The sequence below is a fragment of the Diadema setosum genome, chromosome 17, assembly GCF_964275005.1.
Source record: "Diadema setosum chromosome 17, eeDiaSeto1, whole genome shotgun sequence".
In the NCBI taxonomy this organism is placed as follows: Eukaryota; Metazoa; Echinodermata; class Echinoidea; order Diadematoida; family Diadematidae; genus Diadema; species Diadema setosum.
Window position 1 is genome coordinate 36,635,442 of NC_092701.1, and position 19,036 is coordinate 36,654,477.

The following is a 19,036-nucleotide window of genomic DNA, read 5'->3' on the forward strand; positions in this document are numbered from 1 at the left end:
TAAATTCGATTTGACTCCGATAAATCTCTCATTGACCTGTCTCCCCTCAAATATATATATATATATATTATTTATTTATCAGAATGAAATCGAAAGGAGGAAACAGTTGGATATAAATAAAATAATGAAAGGTCATATGAAGAACCAGGATGTAGATGCTCAATTATGAAAGAAAAAAGTGATTTCCTTAACATATTATTCATATACAAATCAATGGGATAATCATTACGCCATGACCATGATGACTTTCCATGGTTGCCAGGCATATAACAAATTCATGAAAACAAGAGAGTCCTTACATTTTCATTACTTAGTTATTCCATATCGTATTGTAATGAAGCCACATTTTGCTTTTTGATTTCATTCGATGAAGAGTCAGCTACCACGCTTGGTTGGTGGCATTTCAGAGATATATTGTAACAGAATTCTGTTCATTGGAGGAAAAAGCGCTGGCATTCAATGTTTAAAATTCCTCCTTTTATTCGTAGAAATCTATCTGTGCTACACCCACACTGAATCCAACATTGCTTATATATGACACATTTCGATTATAGATCTATGGGTTCGGCTTAACACTCGATACTTCAAGCGAAAAGAGAAGTGCAGAAAGATGCGGGAAACAAAAAAAAAAATGGACTGTCGCTGTAGCCTGATTAAAGCCCACCTACTCCTCTCCATGTAAGGCAACGCCAACCCGACGATATCCAAGCGACTCAGGTCTAGCGCTCCTGCGCTTCGTTACCACGAGACCAAGAACAACGATCAAGGCGATAAAGATACCGACAGAACCGATAGTCGCGATCACCAGGTAATTAAACGATGAAGCCGATGTGTCTGTTAGGAAGGAAGAATGACGTAAGCAATCTAACGCGTTTTTGAAATCCACCTATACTTGTACAGAACAAGGTATCGTCATAAAAGACGGGGTAACACGTGCCACCATGTCATCAGGAAACGGATGTTTCAAACTGGAAATGGAGACAACACCTTTTATCCTGACCACATGATTATTTACAAATCCTAAAGCGTAATTCATACACCTTTCCTTTATTGGGCCACTAACATCAAAACGAGTCAACTTCGTTTTTTTTTTTTCTATTTGTTTTTTCAACAGGACAGCTCATATCCAAGAGAAAATCAATAAGATAGTTGTTGTAGACAAATATCATGAGTTACACCACGATACCAAACTATAGCTATCATGGTAAAGAGCAATGGCTTCGATTAATTACAAACACATACACATATTTATTTATTATCATCTTAACTATTTCAATTTTCTTTCAGCAGGGCAGCTCTTTTAGTTTGTTAACTGATCTTCCCAGGGGCCTGGTTGTACAGGTCATGAACAGCAATATAAAATTTACAATGAATATGAAACGAATCACCTTGAAGTACTCAAAGACCAAATATACAAAGAAACTACAAAAAAAGTCATTGTAATTACAACTTGGTAAGGCAATCATATATAGGCAAGTATTGCCATTCCACATGCACCCCCATTATAATTAATAATATCATTCAATACCCTCGGACTTCACCATCAATCCTTCGTTATCAACTTTAGTGCAAAAATCAGAGAACAGACTACACCTCGATTACGTCAAGGTGGGAGTGTGTGGCTTTTTAAATACAAACTTATTCTTTGTACCGAAAAAGTAAGGTGCTGGAAGCGTCGCTTGTTTATTGAACTATTACAGGTAAGTTAGAAGTTTCAATGTGGACTTTTCAATTTGAATATTTCAAATCTCACACTTCTTTCCATTTTTAAGATAATTCTCATATTCTTTTGGTTTGTTTGTTTGTTTGTTTGTTTTTTTGCCAGATTTGTGGTTCTCGATTTCCCATTGTATGGACATACCCGATTTCTCGCCCTCCATGTTAGCTACTGAGAGTGGTCCGAGCGAGACGGTGTGCGGGTTGGACTGGGAGCCTGTGGACTGGACGTCTCGTTTGGCCCTCGACACACATCCCTGGGAGCAGCGTGAGTTCCATTCACCATTGTCACACACGAGTATGTCGCAGTGAACATACACCTTGCGGAGAAGAAAAAGAACCTCACTATCAACACCAGCATAATCCTTGGATACTGTTTAAGATGTAGTAAAAGGAATGCACAGTCAATTATGTGCTTGTCATAGGCCTATGCCATATTTTAGTTATACATAAACTAATTTGGTCTAAAGCTATTGCTTTGGGAACCGGGTTCGAGTGAGGAGCAGTAGAACAATGTCGACTGCCGGACGCAACAGGTTAACAATGCTGCACTATTCATTTCACTTCAAGAATGGACGCGCGCACTCATAGCATAAACGTATACAATTTCCTTCGACAGGATACTATAGTGGTTAATCATTATTACTTGGACCTTAATCAGTGTATTTCGAGGCTACTATCCCTTCGAGCACTTGCTTTTGATAGTCTCGCCTTTTGCATTTAAACCTTAAATTGTATTTGTCTTATGAAGCAAGGTTTCATACTGAATACATCCATGAACATTTTATCATTTTGCTTATCATCTTATTACTTTGTCATTTACACCACAGTACTGTTCTTAGCGTCTAATTGTGATTAAAAAATGCAGAAAAGTATCTGTCAAACAAGCCAACAAAACAAAAATAATGATGACACATTTGTACTAAGCTAATGCCAGCTAAAGTGATCTCGGAAACTACACGCAGGGCACAGGGTGACGTACATAAAGAACAGAAGAAAATTCCGCGTAGTTGTTCCGAAATGAATTGTGCTGATATGCAAAAGTGTTAGAACCTTCAAAAAGATAGGCAAAGTTCAAAAAAATATTGTAGATCACGAAAGTGGAAAGGGAACTTACGTCGTGCTACGTTTCACCGATTAACAGTCAGCTTCTTCTGGCGTCCTTCCAGTGGAAGAATGGTCCTCATAATCATATGGCACCGGGCGATCCGAAAGATTCAGAGCCGTCGTTCATTCACTGAAAGCGCATCAGTGCTTGTAATTCCTGTACGACTCCACACATATATGGACCATTCTTCTACTGGAAGAACGTCAGAAGAAGCTGATTGTTAATCGGCGAAGCGTCGCATGATGTAAGTTCCCTTTCCGGTTTCGTGATTTTTACTAATTTTGAAGTTACACATCGACTGGATGAATGATGATCTAAGTTGTTACAAACCTGTTCGTAATCTCCGATAAATGCGAATGCATCAACCGTGAAACCTTTGAACAGCTGACCCAAGTTACGGAAGGTCACCGTCGTGTCTTCGGCACACCTAGAAAAAAAAAATGGGATAAAAATGGGATACAAATGACTCCAACGGCTTTCAATCTCTGCACGCTGCTTTCATGGTAAATTTGTCATGTGCTTAAGTGACAAGCTATGGCTTTGTTTATTTTTACTTATCAAAATACGTTACAATCCATGTTTCTCCCCTGTTTTCTCTTCTTTGCTTTCTTTTTCTGCATGTGCACAATGAATTATCAATGAGCAAAATTCAATGATCAAAATGGATGTGGCCGTAACATTAATGCATTTCGCTCCTCTCATATATGAACGAAAGAGCAATGCAAATGACTCATAGACAATGTCTTGACACAGACGAGAATAAAGTCGAGAGGTGGATTTTAACGAACTTTTAAAGAACTTTTTAACTTTCAAATTATTCTCCTCTGTCTCTGATACATGCTACTTTTTTCAGCTTTTCAGTAAGACTTCCGATGAGACTTACATACGAGCTTAATAAAAATATAAATTCATAATCATTCCTCATCCGTTTATCATAAATTTATTCTATAACGGCATCACATTGTTTCTCTAATATTTCCATGTTAACTTGTAAACTGTAAACTGCCTATATGAGCCCAAAAAGTACGGAACGCCATGCGTTTGCTCCATGGTGTCATTCGTTTCTAAACTGCAATATACACACCACGCACCAATCGTGGAAGTGATAAGCTTTGTATCTACAAGTGGCTTTCCCTATTAAAAATATGAACATAAACGAATTCATTAATGAATGACTTCGTTAAAGAGCCTTGAGTTTGTAAACTCCTACCCATTGTCGATGAGGGAGTATCTTATGGCGTCCAGTGGGTTCGGGGTTCGAGTAGCCCAGCAGGATTCTATGAAGAGTGTCAGATCGCTGTAGGCTACCAGCTTCACGCCGAAGTAGAGCTCTTGGCCTAACTCTACCAGGGCCGAATCAGCTGCCTCCCAGTTGAACGTCCAATTGGTGTAACGCTCCAAAGTGATGGTGAACTCACCGTATCCAAGCTGAAACCAATTACCATGGTGATAAGGAATTGTGATCAGGATGGTGAGGCGGGGTTTGAGGTTGAGTTAGAAGTACATGTAATCACTGTACTAGTACCAGCAGTGATATATCAAGAATTGAATTAGGCAACAGCAATTTTACGTGTATATTTATCTGTATCGTGTTCATCTTGTTTTACAAATGCTGCATTATCGACGAATATTGATGTTAATGTAACTAGCAATATTGATCCCCATAACAGTTCATGTAGTGATTTGTCATTATGATAATAGTCAAAACAATCAAATATGATATAACAAAGATAAAGATGATTGGATTTTTTTTGTCCTTTGTGGCTGACGTATTACCTGCTTTATTATGACGTAATCATCATGTGACTATAAAGATCTCAGATCATTTGCTAATATACATCTACATATATGCTCTGCATATTCACTCAAATGAATTATCCTCATAACAAAATTCGTCATAAAAAAACAGATAGTTTGAAAACACTGTTGGTGAAATGTTCGAAAGTTTGTGATACTCTGATGTCTGAATGAGATGAGGGGGAGTGGTTACACAAGTTCATTTTCATAACAAACGCTCTAATTGGTTACCTCTGATGCTGTAACGGAGTCTCTGATTGGATAGAAGATCTCGCTCAACGTCTCCTCACGCTCCAATTTGCATGTGACGTTGATTTGCAAAATATGTTCACGTGTAATGATCTGATTGGTTCCACTACGATCGCGGGGCGTGTAGTACGTAACTTTGTTGTAGAACTTGATGTAGTCTGCTTCTTGCTGCAAGCAAAATGATACAATTTGTCCACTAACTTTAATCAAGATATGTGGATTTAAACTCTGATTTGAGTTAAAGTAAATATCAAATCCCAGAAACTTTACCCTAAATTACTGGTACAGTAAGGGAGAGAAATCATCCAAATGTTGAGAAAGTAGACCCCACTGTCTTTCAAGTGACAGTCAATCATTTCGCGCAAACATGATCCACAAAGATCGTATTTTTGCGATGATTAATTGGATACATGCATTTGTTTCCATTTAGGACTGTGCATACTAGAAACCCACCAATATCGCTTGGGTCCATTTTCAGTATGTAGTAGACCTTAAAACACACTTCCGTTTAACAGTGGTAATTGGGATGGTGACAGCATGTTCTGCCGAAATTACCATTTACATTTTTTTAATCTTGACTCAAATTCCTATCCAGCTACTTTTTGTTGGTTTTGGGATATCAGGGTCACATTGTTACCCCCGTTATACCCACCTCCTGGATCGTTCCACATCGATCGTATCGAGTGGTGATGGCAACGTGATCGTAGTCGTGGTAGTAGCCAACGCAGTTGTCGTCAATGAAGTGGATGTCGCTGGGGCCGTCCTGACTATCAAGAAGCGATCTGTCAACATACAGCGTCATTGATGTGCTGCCACAGACGATATCATTGCCTAAGAAATAAAAGGTGGGAAATGCAGCAACATAAAATGCATCGATATCGATACTTGGTTGTTTGAATTACTCCATGTGATGATGACGATAAGGTGACATCATATCTACCCAGGGAAGCGATCATTAAATTTTCGTCAATTTTTAAAGCAAGCGAAGAAAATAGATGAATATATGTCTGAAAAATATTGAGAGTGTTTATAGCTGCTTATCAAATTGCATTATTTGTTTTTATTTATCAAATGTGACATTAATTTTGTACCTGAATGTTAAGTGAAAAAAAATTCTTTGTGTAAAAAAAAATCTGTCCAGCTAGGGAGCCATTTCGCTGATAGCTCTGCTTTCCTACAAAGCGTTGGTATCATTATCCATTTATTTTGCCTGTCACAATGGCCACCTTTATCCCCACCTGGGAAAAGAGGGAAGTGGTGTAATATAGGCAAAATACCCGGTACAAGACTGTCAACATAGAGAAAGATTCGACCCTAGGATATATTGTTAAAGATATCAAGGCCCCATCCACTAAACGACATCAGTGCCCCCCAATCGTGATGCCTTTTTATTTAGCAAAAATAATCTGTGCACAAGTGTAAAAAACTATATTGTCACTATGGCGCAGATTAACCTCAAAATACTATACTGTATTTGATCGTTTAGAATAAACAACATCCAATCGAAATAAACAAATAAATTAACATATATATATATATATATATATATATATATATGTATATATATTATATATATACACATATATATATATATGTATTATATATATATATATATATATATATATATATATATATATATATATATTATTGAATGAATGATTGAATATATAGAAAGATAAATAAACAAATATGGAAATCGCGTGCACTAATGGTTTTTAAGAACTCTGCCCTAGTTGTGTAGTGATTAGGATTAGATGTCATATGACTACACCTCACCTGGGGATCCAGTCACAGTGGTGATGGGGTCCACTTCTTGTGGAGTTGTGTCTGGAATTTTTAAAACAAAACATCATATACAACTAATCCCTTCCATGCTATTAAATGTAAGGAGAAAAAAAAAAGAATAAAATCTCATATAAAACAAACTAAAATTTCGCTTACATATTTCCACTAAGAGAACCAACCGATGTAAAATTGGTTTCTCCCTTCTTTCACGTATTACCATCGAAAGTGTTTGGAGAAATATGGTTTAGTTATCTCTTTCTTGATTATTTTCTATCTATATACAATTCATCCCCACCCCCCCCCCCCCATAAAGAAAAAAATATATATATAATGTAGGAGATAGCATACGTTGATATTTAAATGATGAAATCAACACATCTTGAGCAACATTTCAGTATTAGGATATCCTTTGTAGGAGATATAAAGGTACTGACACATACTTCATTTCTTGTCACAAGCGTTAAACCATGTGAGACGATAAAATGAGCAACATTTCTAAACATCGAAATGACATACAGTATGTACTTAAACATTCCTCATGATAAGAATAAACTGTGGGAGGAGAGGGGTAAAATAGCTATCTATATCACAATGACGTAGGCAAGTATAAACTCCTCAGCACAGAAACAAACTGTCGGAGCTGGTAAAATGGCCAAGATTTATATGCATCAAAATGACGTGTTATCCTATATTAAAGTAATTCCTCACCATCATAAGAATAACATCGTACTCCGGCATCTTCACCGTGCCAGCAGTTATGGTTTCCTATGCCATTGTGACGGCAGTCAAAGATACTGTCTTCATATCCATAACAAGCGACGTTATCGAGATAGATTGGACCAGTTCCCCCGCCAAACATGTGGATGGCTTCCGAGGCTCCGTCAAAGCCAAGACTGCGGCAGACAACCAGGGCGTCGTTATAGCCCCATCCATCATCGCAGACAGTGCCCCAAACTCCAGCATAGTAGACCTCCACTCGCCCGTGGCGAGAACTTGAACCGTTCACCAGCCTCACAGTGGCTCCTGGAAACATTATGTAGCACTCATTTTGATAACTTTAGAGTCGATTTTTTTTTCTCCCATTCCAACAGAAAGGAAGACAATTATCAATACAACTCGATTCAAATTCATTTTCAGAACGTAACAACATACTGTATACTTCACCACTTCTTTAAAACAAATAAAAATATACTCGATATATTGTGAAAGATGCATAGTCTATAACAATAGCAGGGCATTATAAAGCATCACTGCTATAACGAAACGTTGTAATTAATCACCAAGAACAATATAAGATGACTGAAATATAGAGGGACGCACTGAAAATACAATGCTTGTTACATTGTATATATGGGCCCCTCTGAAGAAGAAAATCACCACAAATGAGTTTTAAAGATGAAGAGACAAGACTGACGTGGAAACAAGAAAAAGGAAGAGGCAAATAAATACAACTTTTCTGTAGTGAGATATATCATACCTCTATGTAATCCGTCAATTGCCTGTGCTGCTTTCTAAACGTTTTAAGTTTTTTTTTTTTTTTTTTTTTTTTTTTGGTGTATCACCTTAACATACATATAGGCCTACATGATCTTGTGGTATAACCTGCCGAATTTCAGGTGGCGCCTTCATTTAAACGCTGCGACACATTAAGTGATAGCTTGCTCAGTTGAGCAGTTATTTGCCAATTTCGACTATAGACCCCCATGATGTTCCGCGATTGAACGTCGTACTCTGTCTATATTCAGTCCGCAAAATACACAGAAACGAAATTTCAAACCGAAAAACAACGTTAATTTATTTCTTTTAAACAAAAATAATTTCAAGAAAAGTGACTTTTTAGACAGAAATTTTTCGAAAGGGTACATAAGAAGAGAGAGTTTCAGATATTTTTCCTTGCTGTCCGTCTTCCTGTTTTGATCCAGACAAGAGGCACTGCCTATGCAGAACAATTGGAGCATTTCAGTGTCTGCATGCCTCTGCATGTCAAGCTATTATGATTGTCATCTTGACCATTATATACAGATTCCTATACTGTGCACATTATTCCTTGCTATCATTAAACATGTACAATCATAAATAATCCACAGTCAACATTAAACACAACACTGATAATAAGATTTCAAGGGAAATTGCAAAATTCTGAATACAAATTACCTTCAAAATAGACTTAAAAATAGCTATTTCGATTAGACATACATTTTCATTCATATTTTTTTTTGTTAAACTCATTGTTGATTTTGTTTTATTAACTTCAGCAGATTAAATACCTGGGTCTCCAATAGTGATAATGTCAGGGGTTGTGGGAAGCCTCTCCGTTGTAACTGGCATGCATGCAGGAACAATAAACGCAGGAACGATTTTAATCAAAACTTACTCATGATTGTGTTAGAATCCACTTGATATGAAGATGTTTTAACGAAGTATAATTCTCCGCATCAGATAACTGCACATTACATGTTCCTCCAGTACGCGGAAAACATCTTTGTTAGCGTAAGCCTTTTCATAAGTTGATTTCTTTTTTAAACTAGAGTAGTACAGCTTGTGTGTCTGGATAATCATTTGTAATTTCGTTCTGGTTCACTATACTAATCTCAGTCTATGCATAGGAATAAAAGCGATTTTAGTCTTGACTGCAAGTACAATCAAAGTAATAAGATCCTTTCGAGCAAGTGTTGCTGAATGACAACAGTGGAAGTTTTTTTTTTTTTATAAGCAGAATAATATCTCATATTTATAATGATATTCATAATTCTATGTGACCTCTCTACTTCAGAAACAGATATCTTCGCATACATTAAAATCACACCTTGTTCATTCAATATAGCAACAGAACATTAACAAAGAAAACGTTATTTCAGAAGTTCAAAATGTTGAGGAGCTGTTTAAACCCAGTGGATAAGACCCGGGACATTAAATTCCTTGTCCCATGTTTGAGGGTCCCCGGCTGCAGTGGTTTGTGGCCCAGGGTAAGAGACTATAAATATTATCTTCATTGTCTGGTCATGCGGTCCAGTGGTTTGGTTGCTTCCAAGTATTCATCGGCCATGTCATAAACTGTCATAATTCAACTCAAACAAGAATAAATCCAAGAATATACAGTCAAAAGACATAAACAAGTAACAGGAAAAATCTGTTAGTTTATGACAGAACTTTAAGGCAGAGATTCTTAGGTTTAACTCGCAAAATTTGGAAATCTTGACCAGATTTTAAGGGCAATTGATACAGAGACAAAGGGCTGAGCTGTGTATAAGGTTGATAGGCAATCAACTTGTGAGGCAACCTTGAGTATTAAGATGTAGCGTCAAAATGGAGACTAGTCAATATTTGATGAGGAAACACAATCATCGTAATTGCATAAAAACGATCATTAAGCATGCACAGGTACTCATGTCTGATGCATATTTAAAATCGTCTTTGTTTATTTGCGTCATCGATTTCATCTGCAACGATGTGGTTCATTTCAAAAGTCTCAATTGTCAATTTTGACTATCAGTTACTACGTATCTACTTCACTTCGAGATGAGAAAGAATGAGGAGGGTTATACATGTATTACATTTGAGCACTATGAGATAGTGTTATATACTTGTTCAAAAATTATTTCAAGTCTTACCGAACATGTTTGCATTAGCAGTCAGTTAGTCTACATATTGCTGTCAATAAATTAAACAAAACAATGGAGAAATCAGTCTTTAAGCTTTTCATGAGGGTAAGAAAGCTAGTGAGGTGAGGATAAGCATTAAAACGTGAAAGCAGAGTAACGTCGAAATAAAGAAGACTTAAAGATGATAGAAGTCTTATTTGTTTTGTATAATAGAAATATAAGAAAATAATAGGGAAAGAAGAATTACGAATGAATAATGATACCTTCCTCAGTTACGACAACCGTTGACATATCTTTTTTGATGAGAAAGCGAAGCCAGGAAGACCAGCACAAACAATGGAATAAACAGAAATATACGTCATCAGACATGTCGAAATGACAATCTCACCGATACTTGTCCGCTTAGGTTGGTAAATCCTGAGACTGATGATAAAAAAATCATTAAAAAAAAGTTTTCCACGAGCAACGTATATTGGGTTGAGGATTAGTTCCCATGCTTGAGAACGTCAAAACATGCAATGATGATACTGTACGGTTTTTTTTTTTATAACTGTCAGTTGCACGCCAATTACTGTTTTCAGATGATATATATATATATATATATATATATATATATATATATATATATTATATATATATATATATATATATATATATATATTTATATATATATCTTTCTCTATATGTATTACATGAATTCTAGAGAGCAAAAACAAATAAATAAATAAAAGACAGTAATAAGTTTCGAGCATCAAGAACATACAAACAGTTTTAAAAAGTACTGTTCACAGGCTGTAGATGTTTGCCTATTCGTTAATTTGAACTTCTTCATGGTCATGAGGGCCGTCCTGTTCGAATTTGAATTAATTTTGCATGTATGAATGTTGATCATTCAAATTCACTCGAAATTGAATGAACACAACCTTTTTTTAATCAAGGGCTTTTCTTAGAATATTGGGAGGGAAAGCCTATTATTTGAAAAGTTTGGAGACTCAATTCTAAGTTTGAATTGAATCTTTATTCAACATTACGATACTTCCCATCTTTGATAAGAAAGTTTTAATTGTTTGAAATACTACTCGAATAGGCAATCTTCTTTGGGATTTATTCTCATTTATTCAAATTCGTTATTCGTGTGAGAGACATTTCAAGGAGTCAAGCAAATTTAGATGAGGAGCATTATACTATTGAGGTTTGAACATTCCAATTCATTTATTCTCATTCAAGTTTCCTATTCTTTCGCAAAACATTTCTAGATGACTAACCAGAAGTTAAAAGAAAAAAAAAAACATTTTAAGGAAAGAACTTTCAAATTCACTTTGCGTAATTCGAATTTGTGTTCCGCGCAAGAAATTTTACAGTGTCATCGAAACTTAGACTAAAAGCAAACAATTTTAAATGAAACAATTTTCCCTCGTTCGAATTTATCATTCGTGGAAAAGAAAATTCAAACCATTCAACTTTAGCAAATGAGCATTCAAATTCAAATGCCCACTGCCATGGGCTCTCTTCTGTCATTTAAATTGTGAAAGGTCAATCATATGTAAAAAATTAATATATTAGATTTATTTAAAGTGCATCTCACCACAGTCACAGATAATACTAGTTTATAGGCCTTTACCACTCATTTTGCATCAGGCATCCTTCATTTTTTATATATTATATAATCAAGAGCACTGCACTAAACGTTGAACATGGCAGATCATCACACCGTGTGTCACCATGTATAATTTGCAAAGAAGATATCATAAGTTTAATTGAATTTCGTTCAGCCACTCCTGTGACAGACTATTACTTGGTGATTTGCTATGTTTCAAAGATTATAACTATGCGAAGATGATACGTTGAAAATGGTTAACACTGAGAATCATATAATTTGTTCAGTTTCACCAACCTTCTTGCACTGTAGAAACGGCATAATCACACACATCGTGATAGTCAGGACAGCAGTCCCCAAGTTCTACACAAACCCGGTCACAGAAGCAGTAGTATACATAGCAAGACCGGCTGGAATTCACACAGCAGCTCTCTTCACATGAACCCATCGCATTTGTGGCTAAAAGAATGGAAGACGCAATAGAGAAGTATCTAATCTCACTACTGACAAAGAAAAACAGACAAGATGGTATATACATACTGTTCATGTAAAATACTTATTCTATTGATTGTTATGCTATAATTATGATGTAATATAATACAATAATATCTACATGATATAATATGCCATTATATGCTATAAGATGATATAATATAATACATTATAATATAGGCCTACTATGATAGATCATATCTATCAGATCATACCATATTATATATCATGTCATAATCATCATCATAATCATAATCATCATCATCTTATAAATAAAACATATGTTTAAATACAAATTGCATCTTCCTACCTTGCCCCAAGCATTTCTGCGCTGCTAAGATCATGTTCAACTTGTTTATGTTTTGTCACCTTGAATAATGTCTTCAAATAATGACATCTTAAAGGTAGGGAATCCCATTTGCATGCCTTAAATGAAGAGTTGTATAAATACAAAGGTATGTTGAAGAGAGTATCATTTTAGAAACTCCCATACAGTATTGAAAGTGGAAGGAAACATTTAGTACATTTTTATTGACCGTTAGATTTTGAATTGAATTTTTTTTCGGGGCTCACCGTAAATTCCAGTACATTACTAGACTACCTTTGCAGACCCATGCACTGCATGTGTGTCCATCATGTATATTTTTATATTTTATGAAGAAAGTTCATCAAAACTTACAAACATTTCTATATACATTCTTGCCACACACTCTCTATATTATTACATCAGCTCTTATACTTTTAGATTTGTGTTTATGGATAAAAAAAAATACAGAAGACTGCAACAAAAAGGCTTAAGTGTGGCTGACACACAGAACTACTGAGTAGTTGAGTTTCGTGCATTATTCAAATTGAAGATGACTGTTGACTTCCAAATTTCTCAGCAGTGGACTAAACAAGTCCCCTGAGGTTCATATTTAATATTTTGCTGCATTTTGGGAGGTCTGTAAAAGGTATCCCCTACCTTTAAAAGAAAAACTACAAAATTACAAATTCCAACAAAGGATCGGAGATGGAAAAATTCTAACAGTAAAAATAGATTATTTTCGTTATGATAGTTGTAGTAGGATGAAAAATGATACAAAAAATGAATGAAATTACAAAAATAAAAAATAACAATATCAAGGAAAAGTATTTGTTCCTCCTCTATAACATTCTAAGATGTGATAACAATGAAAAATCAGTGACAATGACAAAAACAATGAAAAATGAATGATGGCGGATAAAAGCACAAAATTTGGAGAGATGATCCGTCAAGACCCACTCATTGATATAAGAATAGTGGCCCTCTGGATTTTTTTTTTTTTTTATTTCCATGGTCTGATATTAATGAGTAGGTGCTGAAGGATCATCTCTCCAAATTTGGTGGCTGGAGAATTTTTTATCCGCCCTGTAACTGTAATCCCAGAATCTAACGTAAAGCGACCTGACTATAAAGGGGACATACACACGACAAATATAACATACCTCCGAAAAATGGCGTTGTTGGTTCACTGGTCACTTCCGGCGTGGAATCTAGTGGCAATGACAAGTTGTTCTCAAATCATGATCTATTCCAAACATGAATAAACATTGCAGAATCTCATCACCCTTGCATGGCTGGAGAAATGAGAGAAAAATTGTCTTGAAGGCTACAATACAGAAGTATGATGAAATTACAATTACAAAAAAAAAACAACAACAACAACACAACCACATTATTATACCTACTATGGTATTTCAATGATATGAAAGTTGTGTCAATAGGGATAAAATGTAGAAGAGAAATGGGAAACGATTACCTAGCTTCACTATTGTTAAAGATGGAGAAACGTGCAGACTGCAGATATCTTAAAAAGAAAACTACTATAATGCCAATCCCTAAGATGGTCGGTGATGAAAAAAAAAAAAAAATCTAAAAGTAAAAGAAAATTACTCTGATTTGATCATTAAGAAGTAGGATGAAACACAAACTGAAAATATTTTGAGATACGGTATTATAATATTTCATGCATTACAGAAAAGTGCTTGTTCTTCCCCTATCGAGTAAACACTCATAAACACTGCAGTAATAACTTACTTGAAGTATTAGCGTAACTATGATACTTTTAGACAACAAAACATAAAAGAGACATAGATGTTTTCTTATTCTATCTTCCTGAATAAAAGCATGTAACTAATTGTGTTTACACGGGTACTTATGTTAAAGTCATTACGCTAGAAAATTCATACATTTTGGATCATTCCATTTGATAGATACCTTCGAAAGATGTTGTGGGTTCACTAGTCCATCCCACTGTGGTAAACAGATCAGTGAGTTCAATATTAGATGAGATAATGACAGAAACTTCTCAAACCATTTACTTTATCAAACATTACTGAATCTCCTCAACCTTGCATATAGACTTTAGAAATGAGAGAAAATTGGTCTTTAAGACTACAATAAAGATGTAATGCTGAAATTGCAATCATAATGTATGCTACTATGGCATTGCAATGATACGACAGATTTCTAGTCTCGAAGGCATTGTATATTTTGCAACTTTATTGTCCATGAATTCAGACGCTCGTCATTCGTTCATACCACTTAACCGTTACCCAGTAGGTTATATACTAACAACTTTTAAGCTAGTTAAAGGACCCGTCACACTACAGCGAATGCCCAACGAATGCCAAGCGAATGCCCAACGAATTCGAAAATGTGAAGACAGTTTGCATCCGTTGCTAATGCTAGAATACTTCGTAAAATGTTTGACGTTCTTGTATTCATTAGCTATTCGTAGGGATTCGCTGACTCATACGCTGGAGATTTTGGACATGTTTAAAAAAAAAAAAAATCGGCTCCAGCGTATCTCTGCGAATCCCTACGAATAGCTAATGAATACAAAGAACGCCAAGCATGTTACGAACTATTCTAGTATTACCAACGGATGTGAACATATCTTCAAATTTTCAGATTTGTTTGACATTCGTTGGGCATTCGTTGGGCATTCGCTGTAGTGTGACGGGGCCTTTAAGGTGGTAAAATGTTACCTCCTTAGTCTACTTCATAAGCTCAATTTCATTGCAAGCCATTGCCAACAGACTTCTTCTTTTCAAGACCAGGGAGGTACTACTAGCACCTTCGTGATGAGGCACAACGTGCCTGGTTGATACCGTTTGCTGACTATTTGTAGTCGCCTTAGCCGAACCGCGATGGGTCGGCAGTATTCGCAAGTTTTTGTTTTCTTTCGTCTTATTTTTTTTTAGTGTAAGCATGGGGGCGGGGGGTAGGGGGAGTGCTCTTTGGGATGAATGAATGAAAAGGTATATATTTTACTTGCATCAGTCATGACTCCCTCATACCAAGGAGATGGTCACCTCCATGCTCACACACATTACTTCCATTTAAATGTTGTTGTTTTTTTTTATTTTACTACAGGGGCGGCATGATTACATACAATAATTTTCAGCTAGACTCAGTGGGAATCGAAGCCGAGTCTGTTGACTGCGAGACAGACGCCCTACTATCCACTATGCCACATTGCTGCCCTATTGCCAAATGCGAACTGGCTTTGAGAAGGTAATGACGTCATCAGCTGTAATTTGCATAAGTGGTTGCGAAGTAGATCACTATCTCGTCAAAACACATCATGAAGCTCTGAAACTCCGTGACTTGAAAATATAGGTCAGACTTGGATGAAAACTTTATCAGCTTGTTCGTCTGAATTTATTCTATTCGTAAAAAGCCAATAGAACTTGAACATGGCGTTGAATTGTGCTTATGTTCTGGTAAGCTTTACGTTTTTCCACTAAACACACATACACACAAACAAACACAGAAGAGATAATGACAAATATTATTGCTTACTTCTTGCGTTAGAAATACAAATCCTATACATGATACAAACAACAAAGAATAACTTCATTCATAGTTAACCCGTTGAGGATGAGCCCCAAGTATACTCGAGCAAGTGTCTATAGGAAATGCGTGCTGTAGCAAAAGCAGCCCGTCCTCAACGGGTTAATATGCAAGCAGTTATTGTGACAGAGGACAGAAGAATATTTGGTAAAGCTTTGTGAAATGAAAGGATATGGGATTTTTGTTTCAACTCTCTTCTCAGACTCATTAATTAGATAGATCTTTTCCTCAAATTGAAATGATTCCAGAGATTAAAATAATGCTGTGAGTATGGACTCACTTGGAACGCACGAGAGCATGTCGGCTTCGGTAGGGTACCAGTAATAAGTTGACGAGGAGTAACAATAGCTGTAGGTCTGACCACCGTCTGATGTGTAACCAGGTGCACAGGAGAGTGAGACCATGGTCCATGCAGGATACGTCTGATTGTCAGGACTCAATATCACGTGATCACCGACAGAGGGACGAGAGCAGCCTGGTGGTTTTCAATTCAAATTTATTCAATTCAATTCAATTCAATTCAATTCAATTCAATTCAATTCAATTCAATTCTATTCTATTCTATTCTATTCCATTCCATTCCATTCAATTCCATTCCATTCAATTCCATCCCATTCCATTCTATTCTATTCAATTCATTTAAATTCAATCCAATTCAATTCAATTCTATTCTATTCTATTCTATTCTATTCTATTCTATTCTATTCTATTCTATTCATTTCAATTCGATTCAATTTACATATTACAATTTACATTTATTTCCATTTTGGCAACAAATAAAGTTGAAAATACGAAGTAAGTATTACAATAGAAAAAATGTCTTCCTAACATTTTTTCTAAACTTAGGAAGAAACTTAGGAACATTTGCAAACGAGGATGAGATATGCAAAATACAAAGCATACATTACACAAATTATTATTGTATCATTTTTTAAGAAAATCATTATGATAGGGTCATATGATAACATGTATTATGCAATTACGTAGAATAACACAGAATAGCAATGCACACTTTGCAATGTTGACAAAAGAGTAAGTATAACAGTGGAAACAATGGTCCACTAAAAAGCAAAGCTTGTAAAATGTGGATCACTTAACACGTAATATGTAACTAAATATCATCCATAATTAATTCATGTAAAATAGGTAGTAAAGACATCATCATTATAAACAGCTACCAGTGGTGACTATTCTAAAGTACAAGAAAATACAAATTAAGACAAAGCTAATAGTGGTACACACTACAGACACTAGGAATTGAGGGGTGTGTGGGAGGGCGAAAGAACGATGTTCATTAGGTGAGAAGAGATACCCCTCTGGTATCGCATGGTGTGCATACCAGTGAACTCTGTCTAATGCTAAATCAATCATTAAAAACAGATTTTGAAATTCTGCCTGATGTCATTTAACGTACTCTGCCACTCCCTCAGTCTTCAAATTGACTTTCACAAAGAGATTGGAGCAGTAAAAAACAGTACACTGGAGGTTGCAAGAGCATTTGGCATTGAAATTCCGAAGCTTCGTGTGTGACTACAAAACAATGATATCGCGATTTTGATTAGGTGATGGTGAACAAACTTAATGTTTCTTCTAAGGGAGGTCATATAAAAGGCAAGTTCTTGACACATTAAAAAAATCACATTACTTCCATTTCAAAATTCATGATTCTCAGGTTCTTACGCTGCGAGAGCTAATTGTCAAGGAAACTTGGTCAGTTTCCTTTATTTGCTTTCGAAAGACGGAAAATAATCGGAGGAAGATCCATAAGCACGTTTCTTGAAAGATTTAGAAAGAGGTGGAAAAATTCTTTTTTTTTTTCCCCTCTCTCGTTTCAATGTATGTGGCTGCAATAAAACGTCACTTTTTCTGAACACAGTCTTAGATTGTGAAATCCTGTTCCAAAACTCCATCCTCCAAATCTCTAATCTCAAATTTCAAGTATGCCCCTAAAATTTTGATGCAACTAATATACTGACAATCAGTTTCAATGGAAACAACTAGACGCAAGAATTTCATCAATTTGAATAGCATTTTGAGGTTGATCTTACTTTATTTATGAAAACACGAAGAAAGAAGATCTAGGTCATAAGTAGAAGGTTGGAAGAACTACCTACACGAAAACACCACAGGGCTAGGTATAAAAGTGTTAATGAAGATTCCACAATAGTGGCTAAAGGACTTAGGTGCTCACCTGTAGACGCCGCGGCCCCGATAAGTGCAAAGAGACATATCGAAAATGCCAGAAAGTCGTTCATGCTGGCAAGGCGAGACAGTCTTTCTTCCTTCAACGAAATGATGCCTTCCCTGCAGAAAGCAATATCTCAGCTTCTGCAGGTGGAAGTGACAGAATTATCATGAACAAAACCAAACTCATGTTCTATTTTAATGTACATTCGGACTGGAATAGGCCCTACTGATTGATTGATTGATTGATTGATTGATTGATTGATTGATTGATTGATTGATTGATTGATTGATTGATTGGTTGATTGGCAGGTTGACTGATTAATTGATCGATCGATCGATTGATTGATTGAATGATTGACTGATACACACAGAGAAAGAAAGAAGAAGCTTGAAGATAGAAAAGTAGGAGAGGAGAGAAAGAAGGAAGAAATGAGAGGAGGGAGACAAGAAGAGAAGAGATAGAGTGAGAGAAAGAAAAGGATAGAGAGAGACTGGAATGAAATATATGAATCATTTGAATGCAAGAACAGATAAATGCCATTTTAATTTTCTTCTAGGCTATGTCATTGTCAAAACAATAGAAAAATAATAACATCTTTTCACTGATACTGCATGGATTCGCT

At 35.9% G+C, this 19,036-nt stretch overlaps 1 protein-coding gene across 1 annotated transcript; it reads right to left on the reverse strand.

The window, feature by feature from the left end:
• Positions 1-664: 664 nt before the first annotated feature.
• LOC140240662 (CUB and zona pellucida-like domain-containing protein 1) lies at positions 665-5,672 on the reverse strand. Its single transcript, XM_072320416.1, has 6 exons — positions 5,523-5,672; positions 4,853-5,038; positions 4,035-4,252; positions 3,155-3,251; positions 1,862-2,036; positions 665-834 (listed from the first exon to the last, which is right to left on the reverse strand). The coding sequence occupies exons 1-6, from the start codon at positions 5,670-5,672 to the stop codon at positions 665-667; spliced, it is 996 nt and encodes a 331-aa protein (XP_072176517.1).
• Positions 5,673-19,036: the final 13,364 nt, after the last annotated feature.